The sequence below is a fragment of the Tachysurus vachellii genome, chromosome 6 (assembly GCF_030014155.1).
Source record: "Tachysurus vachellii isolate PV-2020 chromosome 6, HZAU_Pvac_v1, whole genome shotgun sequence".
Taxonomy (NCBI): domain Eukaryota; kingdom Metazoa; phylum Chordata; class Actinopteri; order Siluriformes; family Bagridae; genus Tachysurus; species Tachysurus vachellii.
This window is the reverse complement of record NC_083465.1, coordinates 27,895,835-27,908,488: the sequence shown is the minus strand read 5'-3', so window position 1 is coordinate 27,908,488 and position 12,654 is coordinate 27,895,835. Positions and strand designations below refer to the sequence as shown.

General features: G+C 38.6%; 2 protein-coding genes across 2 annotated transcripts in view; both read right to left on the bottom strand.

Moving 5' to 3' along the window:
* Positions 1-93: 93 nt before the first annotated feature.
* On the bottom strand, positions 94-3,358 carry LOC132847669 (zinc finger protein 678-like). Its single transcript, XM_060873170.1, has 2 exons — positions 3,099-3,358; positions 94-1,552 (listed from the first exon to the last, which is right to left on the bottom strand). Exons 1-2 carry the CDS (start codon positions 3,180-3,182, stop codon positions 539-541), a joined length of 1,098 nt encoding a protein of 365 aa, XP_060729153.1. The 5' UTR covers positions 3,183-3,358; the 3' UTR covers positions 94-538.
* A 2,162-nt stretch (positions 3,359-5,520) lies between these two features.
* LOC132847676 (uncharacterized) overlaps positions 5,521-12,654 on the bottom strand; it is a 240,621-nt gene continuing 233,487 nt past the window's right edge. The window contains 1 exon segment of the mRNA XM_060873178.1: positions 5,521-7,356. Within this exon segment, the coding sequence (XP_060729161.1) occupies positions 6,485-7,356 (872 nt within the window). The 3' untranslated portion in view covers positions 5,521-6,484.

The window sequence follows — 12,654 nt, the reverse complement described above, 5'->3', positions numbered from 1 at the left end:
TTATGAGTTCTGGCCTAGGAAAATATTTTTTAATGGAGATTGGAGTGGTTTCTGCTGCTAGGTATGGTAACAGTAATAAAAAGGAAATAAAACTTATTGTACAGTGCAAGCGTCCAAACGTTATTTTATTACAGAAACATTTTGTGTAACTTGCGATTATTGCATACGTTATTCTAAGCAGTATGAACAAAAATAACTACTGTAGCTAACAGAATTAGATTTGTTCAATTATATCCTATAACTCGTTATTTATTACAAGTTGTAAGTGAGCAGTTAAATAGTGATGCGCTATACACCACATACCACGTTTTATATCCACAAAAGTGACATCGACAAGTGCCTCATAGAAAATAGTGACTATTTAAATGATAGAATTTGTTCACATATAAATTATTATTATACTTTTACGGTGTTAGTCTTCTGACTGTGCCAGCTCTCTTTAATCATCCACATTCAGAGTGTCATTTCCTATTCAGCAAAAAAACCACGTGTGCAGTATTGAGGTTGTTTAAAACTCATCCCACACTGAGCCAAAGTGTTACTGCTTCTCTCCTGTGTGAATGCGCTGGTGTGCTTTAAAAGAGCCGTGTTGTTTAAAACTCTTTCCGCATTGTGAGCAGCGATATGGCCTCTCTCCTGTGTGAATGCGCTGGTGCGTTTTCAAATGACTCAACTCTCTGAAACTCATCCCGCACTGCGAGCAGTAATGCGGCTTCTCTTTAGTGTGGATGCGCTGGTGCGTTTTCAAATGACTGAGCTCCCTGAAACTCATCCCGCACTGCGAGCAGTAAAATGGCTTCCCGCCGGTGTGGATGCGCTGGTGCGTTTTCAAATGACTCAGCTCCCTGAAACTCATCCCGCACTGCGAGCAGTAATGCGGCTTGTCTCCTTTGTGAATGCGCTGATGTGTTTTTAAATGACTCAGTTCTCTGAAACTCATCCCGCACTGCGAGCAGTAGTGCGGCGTCTCTCTCGTGTGAATGCGCTCGTGCGTTCTTAAATGACTCAGCTCTCGGAAACTCATCCCGCACTGCGAGCAGTAATGTGGCCTCTCTCCTGTGTGAATGAGCTGGTGGTTTTTTAAAGTAGACAACTCTCGAAAACTCTTCCCGCACTGCAAGCAACAAAACAGCTGCTCCCCGGTGTGAACGCGGTGGTGGCTTTTTAAATTACTGTATCGTGTAAAACTCTTCCCGCACTGCGTGCAGTAATACGGCTTCTCTCCGTTGTGGATGAGTTGGTGCCTTTTAAACGAACTCTGCAGCGTAAAACTCTTCCCGCACGGTGAGCAGTGATACGGCTTCTCTCCGGTGTGACTGCGCTGATGGTTTTTAAAAGGACTCTGTCGTGTAAAACTCTTCCCGCACTGTGAGCATTCGTAAGGCTTCTCTCCGGTGTGAACACGCTGGTGCTTTTTAAGATTGCTTTTTTGGATAAATGTCTTCCCGCACTCTGAACACTGATGTGGTTTTTCTCCTGTATGGATTAGGTGGTGTTGTTTAAGATGACCCTTTCTAGAAAAACCTTTTCCACACAGCGAGCAGTAGTAACTCTGCAGCAAAACAAAACAAAAAAATAACAATGTTAGACAGCATGAGGCCTCGATTACAAAAGGTATTAACATATGTCATTTTTTATAATCACGCCATCCAGTGTCACCCATTTGAGGATAAGGTTCACTTTGAGTCTGGTTCCTCTCAAGGTTTCTTCCTTTACCATCTAAGGGAGTTTTTTCTCCCCACAGTCACCTGAGTCACCTCAGACTTGCTCATCAGGGATAAATACATACACATTGTGAACTAAATCTATCTAATATTAATCTTGAATTTTGCATTCTATTAATCTTTATATTAACATTTGTTCTATGTTTATGTTCTATAAAGCTGCTTTGAGACAATGTCAATTGTAAAAAGCGCTACTTGAATTGAATTGAATTGAATTGAATATCGAAGCCAAGACATGCATTCACACCTGGCCTTTCCATGTGTCTTTTCACTGACCACTAGTGAGCCCAGATTTTATCAGCACTCCTAGACTGTACATACAGTGTATATATAAACCGATCAGCAAGAATATTAAAACCATTGACAGGTGTTCGAATGCAATGTTCTTCTTGGAAACCTAAGGTTCTGGCATTCACATGGATGTTACTTTGACACGTACCAGTGTCTACATTCAGCAGGATAATGCTCCTTTGCGCATACAAAAATTGGTCAGGAATGGTTTAAGAAACACGATGAAGCTTTCAAGGTGTTTCCACAGATTTTAAGCTGATTGAGTGTCTGTGGGATGTTCTGGTTAAACAAGTCTGATCCATTAAACAGGACTTAAATCTTGTTTCTAGATACCACAGCACACCATCAAAGGTCTTGTAGAGTCCATGCCTTAATGGATCAGATCTGTTTTGGCTGCACGAAAGTTAGGATTAAGATCATTTATGGCTTTACTGGTGTATATCCGGCACATTCTACAAAGTTTCCTGATTAAACCATTACGTGCGCTGATTGATCAATGAACGCTTTACATGCCAATAGCACTGGGCAGCTTTTGCACCGATAAACATATTTCCTGTGCTATCATCAACAACAGAATGTTTAATGTTACTAATCGTATTACTACGATTACTAATCGTTACTAAATGTTAATAATCGTTTATGGGTCTTACATTTACGGCATTTAGCAGACACCCTTATCCAGAGTGACTTACAACTGTGCAATTGAGGGTTAAGGGCCTTGCTCAGGGGCCTTGCAGTGGCAGCTTGGTCCTGGGGTACGAACTCATGACCTTCCGATCAGTAGTCCAACACCTTAACCACTGACCACCTTAACCACTTAACCATCATGTCTTGTCTGAGTCTCTCACATTACGACAAGACACAAAAGTTGTAGTTTATCTCTTGTAGAGGCGTAGTGATTAGATTAGACCTTGTTTAGATTGTTGGACGGAGAGACAGATTAAACATTGTGTGTTATCACATTGACCAGGATAAAGGAACTAGAAATACACAACACTCCTGACATGTTTACATCTACAGACAGTATGGAATATGGCTGATGTACGGAGTTTCTCCTGATTGTGAAGGAGACTTTATTCTCACCTGGACTGAGCTCGTGTCTGTAGAGTCGTCCTGTTCCTGTTTCTCGGGTTTAGCTGTTTCTTGGGATTTGCAATCGTCCGCCATTATATAGTATAGATTATATAGTATGCAAACGAACAGTCACGATAATGTCCGGGTTTCTCCACTCCACAAGAAATTCGGCGATATTTTTGTTTGTTTGTTTGTTTGTTGTAAATAAGCACAGTTTTAAGAAGCAGGAAAGAGTTTCACCAGCAGGGCGCCGCCATATTGAATCTCACTTTCTCTCGCGAGAATTCAGACTCGGAGAAAACACTGTGACGTGGACGAGAAATAATCATTATTATTATTATTATTATTATTATTATTATTATTATTATTATTATTATTATTATTATAGTTATTAATTATTAGTATATTTTAATTATCTTAATAATGCTGAATATTAATATTGTGGAATAATAATAATAATAATAATAATAATAAGAAGAAGAAGAAGAAGAAGAAGAAGAAGAAGAAGATTATTAAGAATAATAGTTAAAAAAAAACAATAATAATAATAATGATGATGATGGTGATGAAATAAATAAATAAGTGAATATATACAATTAAAGTTTATATATATATATATATATATATATATATATATATATATATATATATATGTATATATATATATATACACGTATATATATATGTATATATATACGTGTATATATATATATATATATATATATATATATATATATATATATATATATATATATATATATATATAGGGAAGTCGTGGCCAAATGGTTAGAGAGTTTGACTCCTAACCCTAAGGTCCTAACCACGACTGAGGTACCCTTGAGCAAGGCACCGAACCCCCCCAACTGCTCCCTGGGCGCCACAGTATAAATGGCTGCCCAATGCTCCGTGTGTGTGTTCATGGTGTGTGTGTGTGTTCACTGCTGTGTGTGTGCACTTTGGATGGGTTAAATGCAGAGAACAAATTCTGAGTATGGGTCAAAGTACTTAGCTGTATGTCATGTCACACATATATACTGTATATTTATATCCCTATCCCTAGAAGAAGAAGAAGAAGAAGCTCCAGTTAGACTCTGCTATACTACGAGGAGATGCAACTCCATGTGGCTTTTGAGGACAACAACCTCCTCATCAATACAACATTTATCAGACTGTATATTTATAATCACACCCTTCAGTGTCACCCATATGAGGGTGAGGTTCCCCTTTGAGTCTGGTTCCTCTCAAGGTTTCTTCTGTTACCGTCTAAGGGAGTTTTTCCTCCCCACAGTCACCTGAGTCACCTCAGACTTGCTCATTGGGGATAAATACATACACATTTAAATATATCTAATATTCATCTTGAATTTTGTATTATATTAATCCTTATATTAACCTTTTGTTCTATGTTTATGTTCTGTAAAGCTGCTTTGAGACAATGTCAATTGTTAAAAGTGCCATACAAATAAACTTGAATTGAGTTGAATTGAAGAAGAAGACGACGTTGAAGAAGGAAAAGATGATGATGGTGATGATGAAGATTGTTGTTGTTGGTGGTGTTACACACATTTTTTTTTATTTAGCAAAAGTTCCAATATAAACTAAATTTAGGGATACTATGCTTAGCCTAATTGAATAAAAGAATGTAATTACATAATTTGCATGTAAGACTGTAGTCTGTAACATGCATAAATCTATATGACTTTCTGTTTGCTGGACTTCTAAATGTACCAAAGAAACCTAGACATGTTGAAGAGGTTTTTTTTTATACTGAAGGTTGTATAAGTCTTGATAAGGTTATCATAATCCTGCTGTTAACATTATGATATGCATAAGTAACAATGTTATTGCTGTTAAATACTACTGTATATTACAGTAAGCTGAAAGCAGCTGAACGTTTTCCTGGTTTTACTGAGTAGATGCGTAAGGACGCAAAATGCAATGCCACCTGTTTCACTTTCACGTAACCAGTTCAACGTTTTTTATGCAAAATTTCAGTACAGTTAATAGTAATTGATATATTTGGAAAAATGGTGTCTATATATAATTGTAATTAAGCATTATATATGTACACAGCTTTGATATGTAAAATTATGAGTAGTACCTTTCAAGTAAGTAGCTTGTCTCAATACTACATCTACTACTACTACTACTAATAAATTATATTAGGAGACATGTTTGTCATTGTGACAACATTAAAACAACAACAACAAACACAAATCAGTAATGAACTACAGACGGCATCACACTTAGTGCTGCTGGGACTGGAAATTTCACTGCTGGTTTGGAAATTTAGTTTAGTATCATGATTTTGTATGAACTAAAGCAATATAATATGAGCAAGAATGCAACATGACTGCCTGTCTGATATTGCTTTTTATACAACACTTCTACAAACAAGACAATAATGGTGAGTAACTGATATTGCACACACTACATGGCAACGATTTTTATTTTTGCTTTCAAGAAGTTCCCAAAGATTTTTGTATATAAAATGACCACTAATTTTTTAGTTTTAAGACACAGTTTTCCAAGTTTTGTTTTGTCTTTTGTTCTACAAAACTGAGGCTTTCCTATTTTTGTTTGTAGTGTATATTTATTTTCTTTTATGAGTGTGTTCTTGAATCCAAAGTACAGTTTTTACAGTAGAGTATATGATCAGATGACATCGGTTTCTGCTTGGCTTTGAGACTTTTTTGTGATTCTTTGCCTCTTGTTATTCTTTGATTCTCTGCCTATTGTGATTCTTGGATTCTTTGCCTCTTCTACCCATGCCCAGGTTCTCCTACTGCGCCTACAGTTAAAAAACTTTCCCATCATGTGGTTTACACCTAGAATTTGACTCATAAATAGTTAAAATATATCGTCGCTGTCGGGCGGAAACCTCGTATGTCCAAATTTTGTCAATTTCATATTTTTTCACATATCGATGCTATTGGTCAGTCCCCACGTGGGTCTGTTATTTTTACAAGTTATTAACCAATCTAAAGTCTTGAAAATAGCTTGAACACAAATCTCATAACTCCATTGGACACTTCAACTGTCCACCTCTTCCTCACTCCGTGGGAGAGCTTCACGGCATATTTCTCCTCAAGAAGAGTCGCAACGAATCAAAACGTCTTCTGAGGTAAATGTCTTCAAAACACTGGGCTCAAAGAAAAAAAAATCTTGACCCCCGCTAGTTCTGGTGCTCGTCTGAGGACAGGAATTTAGCGCAAGACAATCCACTGCAACGCGGACTGAACCCTGTGCACTGCAGATAAGATACGGCGTTTTTTCATTTCCTGAAAAATAACGGTTTTTGAGATACGAGGATTCCGCCTGACAGCGACGATATACAGAATAGAACAGAAAGGAGTAACGCACTGAGTGTACATCTTCTGTATAGATAGAGACGATTATTTTTTAATTACACCAACACAAAACCGTTTCACACACTCTGAGCAGTACTGAGGTTTAGCTCCAGCGTGGTGCGTGAAGCTCGTCCCACACAGCGAGCAGTGATAGCACTTCTGTTCCTCGTGAGCGCGCTGGTGGCTTTTAAAAGATCTGTATTCTATAAAACTCTTTCCACACTCTGAGCAGCAATGTGGCTTCTTGCCCGTGTGAACGTGCTGGTGCGCTTTTAAATGACTTAATTTTCTAAAAGTCTTCAAACACTGCGAGCAGTGGTATGGCTTCTCTCCTGTGTGAATATGTCGGTGCGATTTTAAATGATTTAATTCTTTAAAAGTCATTCCACACCGCGAGCAACGATGTGCCTTCTTTCCTGTATGGATCAGTTGGTGGGTTTTTAAAGTGCTGTATAGTGAAAAACTCTTTCCACACTGCGAACATTGATGCAGCTTGCCACTATGAACGTGCTGGTGGTTTTTTAAGCTGCTTTGTAGCGTAAAACTCTTCCCGCACTGTGCACATCGATACGGCTTCTCTCCCGTGTGGACTCGCTGGTGGTATTTGAAAGTGCTGTGTCGTGTGAAACTCTTCCCACACTGTGAGCAGTAATACGGTTTCTCTCCGGAGTGAATGCGCTGGTGGTTGATAAATGTACTTTGCAGCGTAAAACTCTTCCCGCACTCCGAGCAGTGATACGGTTTCTCTCCTGTGTGAATGCGCTGATGGTTTTTAAAGGTACTTTGCAGCGTAAAACTCTTCCCGCACTCTGTGCATCCGTACGGCTTCTCTTGGGTGTGAACGCGCTGGTGGTTTTTTAGATTGCTTTGCTGTGAAAATGTCTTCCCGCACTCTGAGCACCGATGTGGCTTTTCTCCTGTGTGGATTAGGTGGTGTTGTTTAAGATGACCCTTTCTAGTAAAACTCTTTCCACACAGCGAGCAGCTGTGAATTCTCTCCTTGCTCAGTTCTACATCGTGAGTGTCACCGTGACGGTTTTCAGCGGCGATGGTGGACGATGACGTTTCACTCTGCGGTGGAACGAGAGACAGAAATAACACTTTATTTAGTATGAAATCCTGATTACACATGTAGCCTTTTCAGGTGTCTCGAATGCTTCCTCAGAATCCTGTACATCCTAATAAAATTAGAAATATAAATTATCTTATTAGCTGCTAATAAAACAATCCCCAAAGAGTACAAAAAGGATCTGCACAACTATGACAGGGAAAAATAGTTATTAAAGAAGAACAAATGAAGCATTTCTTCTTTTAGAACTTTTTTATTCTTTAATCGTTCGATCTAACAGTTTGTAACATGTTATTATCATGTGCACAGAAGTCAAGTCAAGAAGCTTTTATTGTCATTTCAACCATATATAGCTGTTGCAGTACACAGTGAAATGAGACAACTTTTCTCCAGGATCAGGGTGTTACATAAAATAAAGACAGAGCTATAAGGACGTAGTAAGTTAGTCCTTGATACATAAAGTGCAACTGTGCAACCTGGTGCTAACAGTTCAGGACAAGACAAACAAGACAGTGCAGGACAAAAGACAGTGCAGGACAAGACAAACAAGACAGTGCAGGACCAAAGACAGTGCAGGACCAAAGACAGTGCAGGACCAAAGACAGTGCAGGACCAAAGACAACAAGACAGTGCAGGACAAAAGACAGTGCAGGACAAAAGACAGTGCAGGACAAGACAGACAAGACCGTGCAGGACAAGACAGACAAGACCGTGCAGGACAAAATACAAGGGCAGGACAAAAGACAGTGCAGGACAAGACAGACAAGACAGTGCAGGACAAGACAGACAAGACAGTGCAGGATAAAAGACAGTGCAGGACAAAAGACAATACACAAAAGACAATAAACAGAAGCACCATGAAAGCCTTATTTGCATGTCTTATATAAACACAACACACACTCACAGCTACAGATGAACTATTATCGCCACCTAATTGCTCAGCCCTTCTCTGTATGTTCACTGAAGTAAGTTTCAATGGGATTTTTAGTTTGGATTGGAACAAATCTACCTGGCTTCTGTTTACATTCCTCGTGTCTGTACAGGAGGCGTCTTCTCGTGTCTTAGATCTAGTGCAGTCTTCGGATTTGCATTTGTCCGACATTATATAATCCGCAAAGCGACTGTCCGGAAATTTCTCAGCTTCCTTTGGTTTCAAGAAATACGACTGAAGGAGTTTTGTTAGATTTTGTAATCAGCAAAGTTTCGAAAATAAAGGAAAGAAACAACAGGGCGCCGCCATCTTTAATCTCACTTTCTCTCGCGAGATTCAGGACTCGGTCTCTCGCGTCACTATTGTTATACAGCGTGTTATACAGCGTGTTATACTGTACACAGTGGTAACAGTGGATAAATTCTATGTTAATAATAAACTAAAAGAAGTCTCTTATAAAATAATGCATAGAATATACCCAGTAAAACGTGCTGGTACGTTTTAAATTAGATATTGATTACTCCTGTAATTTCTGTAAAGGTGAAAAGGAAACTATTTGTTTTTCCATTGCATGCATACAAAAATATTCTGGATTGTGGTGGAGAATTTAATTAAGAAGAAAAATGAACATTGAATTGCAGTTGAGTGGGCTCGATTCATACAATTGTTAATATTAATGGGAAAATTTCACATTCATAAAATGAAATGGTCTGACTGCTTTAAAAACGATTTCAAGCTTTATTGTTCTGTTTTGTGTAATTGTAGAAACAAAAAGGCAATTTGAGATTATAATATTGTAAGCAGATATGATGTACAAGCTAGCACCCTTTTCTTTTGTTTGTTATAATTTTGTTCTTTTCCTCTGGCATTGTTGTTATTTCTTTTATTTTAGTTGCTGTGTATTTGCACTTTAAAGAATATATCTCATTGTATTGTTGGTTTATGGCATTAATAAAAAAGAAATAAATAAATAAAAAAGTGATGAACGTGATTACTATGGCAACCTGTACTGGGAACAGCCACTGGCGACTTCATAGTGTAGCGAGTGGAGACTGTAAACATAGCGGTGATGAAAAACACACCGCCATTATTAAGTTTATTTTTATGCCATTTCTATATATATATATATATATATATATATATACAGTACGCATCCAACTGCCTGGTCGTTTCAAGAGGGCTGGTCTTCTTCAAAAAGGAAAAGAAGTCCTCCTCCTCAGAGGATTGGGAGCCCTCACTGATGATTCTTGGCCTGACAGTCCAAGTGGTTTCCTATGCAATCAAGGCCTGTGGATTAAAACAAAAATCAGGACAATTTAGACCATATGACAGTATTGTAATTGTGTATTGGATAGTGTGTGTGCGTGTGTGTGCGTGTGTGTGTGTGTGTGTGTGTGTGTGTGTGTGTGTGAATTTCTTTATTCTGATGAACACAAAAGAAGATATTTTGATAAATGATGGTAAGCATGCAGCTGATTGTAACCAGCTGCTTGCTTACCATCATTTATCAAAATATTTAAAACAGAAAGATTTAAAAGATTCAAAAGATTTAAAACAACATGAGGATGAGAAAATGATGACAGAATTTTTCTTTTTGCGTGAACTATCCCTTTAAAGCTGTTTTAGGACCACAAGCAGCTGCTGGTGTGACTAAAAATTAGCAGTAAAATCATTTTAAACAGCATTTGGCAAATAGTTGGACCTATTACCTCTTTAAAAGGACCCATAGGGCCCCATACAGGCGCATGCACTCTCATACACAGACAGGATCATGACTATCCTTAGTACATAACTTATCAACCAGCTGTAGATTATAGCTTTGCACAATTAACTTACAAATATTGCATATAGTAACAATATAAGCTCAAATAACATTTGGTTAAAGTTGAATTTCTAATCTCACACAGAGCCACCAAACTAGTTTGCAATGTTGAATCATAGCCTACTGGTAGCAAGCAAACCATTGGCATGTACCCAAGTTTGCCATAGCAAACATTGCAAATTTATCATTATTAGTATGTTACTAGGTCACTACCATACTGTCAATAATCGAATGATAATAAAAAAAACTATAGCTTTACACAATTAACTTACAAATATAGCAATAATTTAAGCTCAGATAACATTTGGCTAAAGTCGAATTTCAAATTTGTTAATAATTGACTGATGATAAAAAAAATTCAGCTTACCTCAATATGCTTTTTCAAATTAGACAGCGAGTTTTTGAAAGCCATTTGGGTGTGCATAGCTTACAGCTCATGCGCAATGACTTATTTTTCCATTCAAACATTTCAAAAACTTCTTCCAGGTCCGGCCAGGGATGTATAAGGGTTGGGGTTGGTTGGTCTTCCTGGCTACCAACTTCCTCGCTGGTGCTGGTGCTTGGTTGTTAAAACATTTCGTTTGAGTTTTGAGCCTCTGCCACGGACACCTTCGTACTTGGCTACGTCTGGTATGTCCAGCGTTGCGGTAACTGAAGTGTGACATGATTTGTGTCATGTGCAGGTGCGATGGATCGCGTACAATCCAATAGGGTGTCGGAATGGTATATGTTTATACTTCTCATCCATCCACAATCAAATTCACTCTATCCAGATGGAGCCATTTATCTTGATATGTTTTTTGAATGAAAATAAGCCGAAATGAAATAGGACTAACAAGGCTATTTTTAAAATGTAAGGAGTAGAAAGTACAGATAATTGCGTGAAAATGTAAGGAGTAGAAGTAAAAAAACTAAAAAATAATTACTCCATTAAAGTATAGATACTCAAAATTTCTACTTAAGTAAGGTAAAAAAAAAAAAACCCCCCCCCCCCCAATAAATAAATAAATAAATAAATAAATAAATAAATAAATAAAAACTTTCCAAAACTTAATATTTGAATTAAAGAAAACATATTAAATTATACAATGTAGTGCTGGTGGTGAGTAGCCTTATTTTTCTGGGATTTAATTACACCAAATTTATGATCAATTCATTATTTTATAAATTGTCATGGGGGCACGGTGGCTTAGTGGTTAGCACGTTCGCCTCACACCTCCAGGGTTGGGGGTTCGATTCCCGCTTCCGCCTTGTGTGTGTGGAGTTTGCATGTTCTCCCCGTTGATTGGCATCTCTGGAAAATTTGTCCGTAGTGTGTGATTGCGTAAGTGAATGAGAGTGTGTGTGTGCCCTGCGATGGGTTGGCACTCCGTCCAGGGTGTATCCTGCCTTGATGCCCGATGACGCCTGAGATAGGCACAGGCTCCCCGTGACCCGATGTAGTTCGGATAAGCGGTAGAAGATGAATGAATGAATGAATGAATGAATGAATTGTCATAAAGCCGGGCCCCCCTAGCACCATCTAAGGGCCCCCAGTTTGAGAACCACTGGCCTAGACTACTTGTTCTGAGCAGGTGTTGTCAGTGAACCGGGGCCCCCTGGCACCATCTCAGGGCCCCCAGTTTGAGAACCACTGGCCTAGACTACTTGTTCTGAGCAGGTGTTGTCAGTGAACCGGGGCCCCCTGGCACCATCTCAGGGCCCCCAGTTTGAGAACCACTGGCCTAGACTACTTGTTCTGAGCAGGTGTTGTCAGTGAACAGACTGTAAAACTGTTGGCTAAGTTACAGACACTCATGAAAAACTGATGCTGATGATCTGGGAAACGTCTCTAACAGCAGTCACAATGTCATTGTTTGTGTCAAACAAGTTGTGAATTTGTTGTAACATTAAAACAGGAGATCATGACTTACTCTGTACTCAAAGTGATGCTCGCAGCTCCAGTAGTTTTCTCTGTGGGTGAACAAGGATGATGCTGAACAATTCCAGGATATGCTTTTTTTTTTCATTGGTTGTTGCATTACAATAGTGCTATTTTCTGATTGGCTATTGTGTAGCCTCTTTTTTTAATTGGCTGAAAAGTGGCAGGCTCGAATAAGAGCTCCAGGGGAGACACGCTTGATTCCTGCCCGGAATCATAGAGAGAGCAGTGCAGACTGATACATTTTGGGTGCTGTGGAATATTAAATATATGATAAATACTAAGTTTTTCTGTGTGAGAAATACAATGTGTGGCAGGAGAACGTGACAAAAGACTGAAATGAGTGACTGTCACGCTCAATGTGTGACACTTGATAGCCCTGTATACAGCATGTTATACAGCATGTTGTTATTCAGCATGTTATACAGCATGTTATACAGCATGTTATACAGCATGTTGTTATTCAGCATGT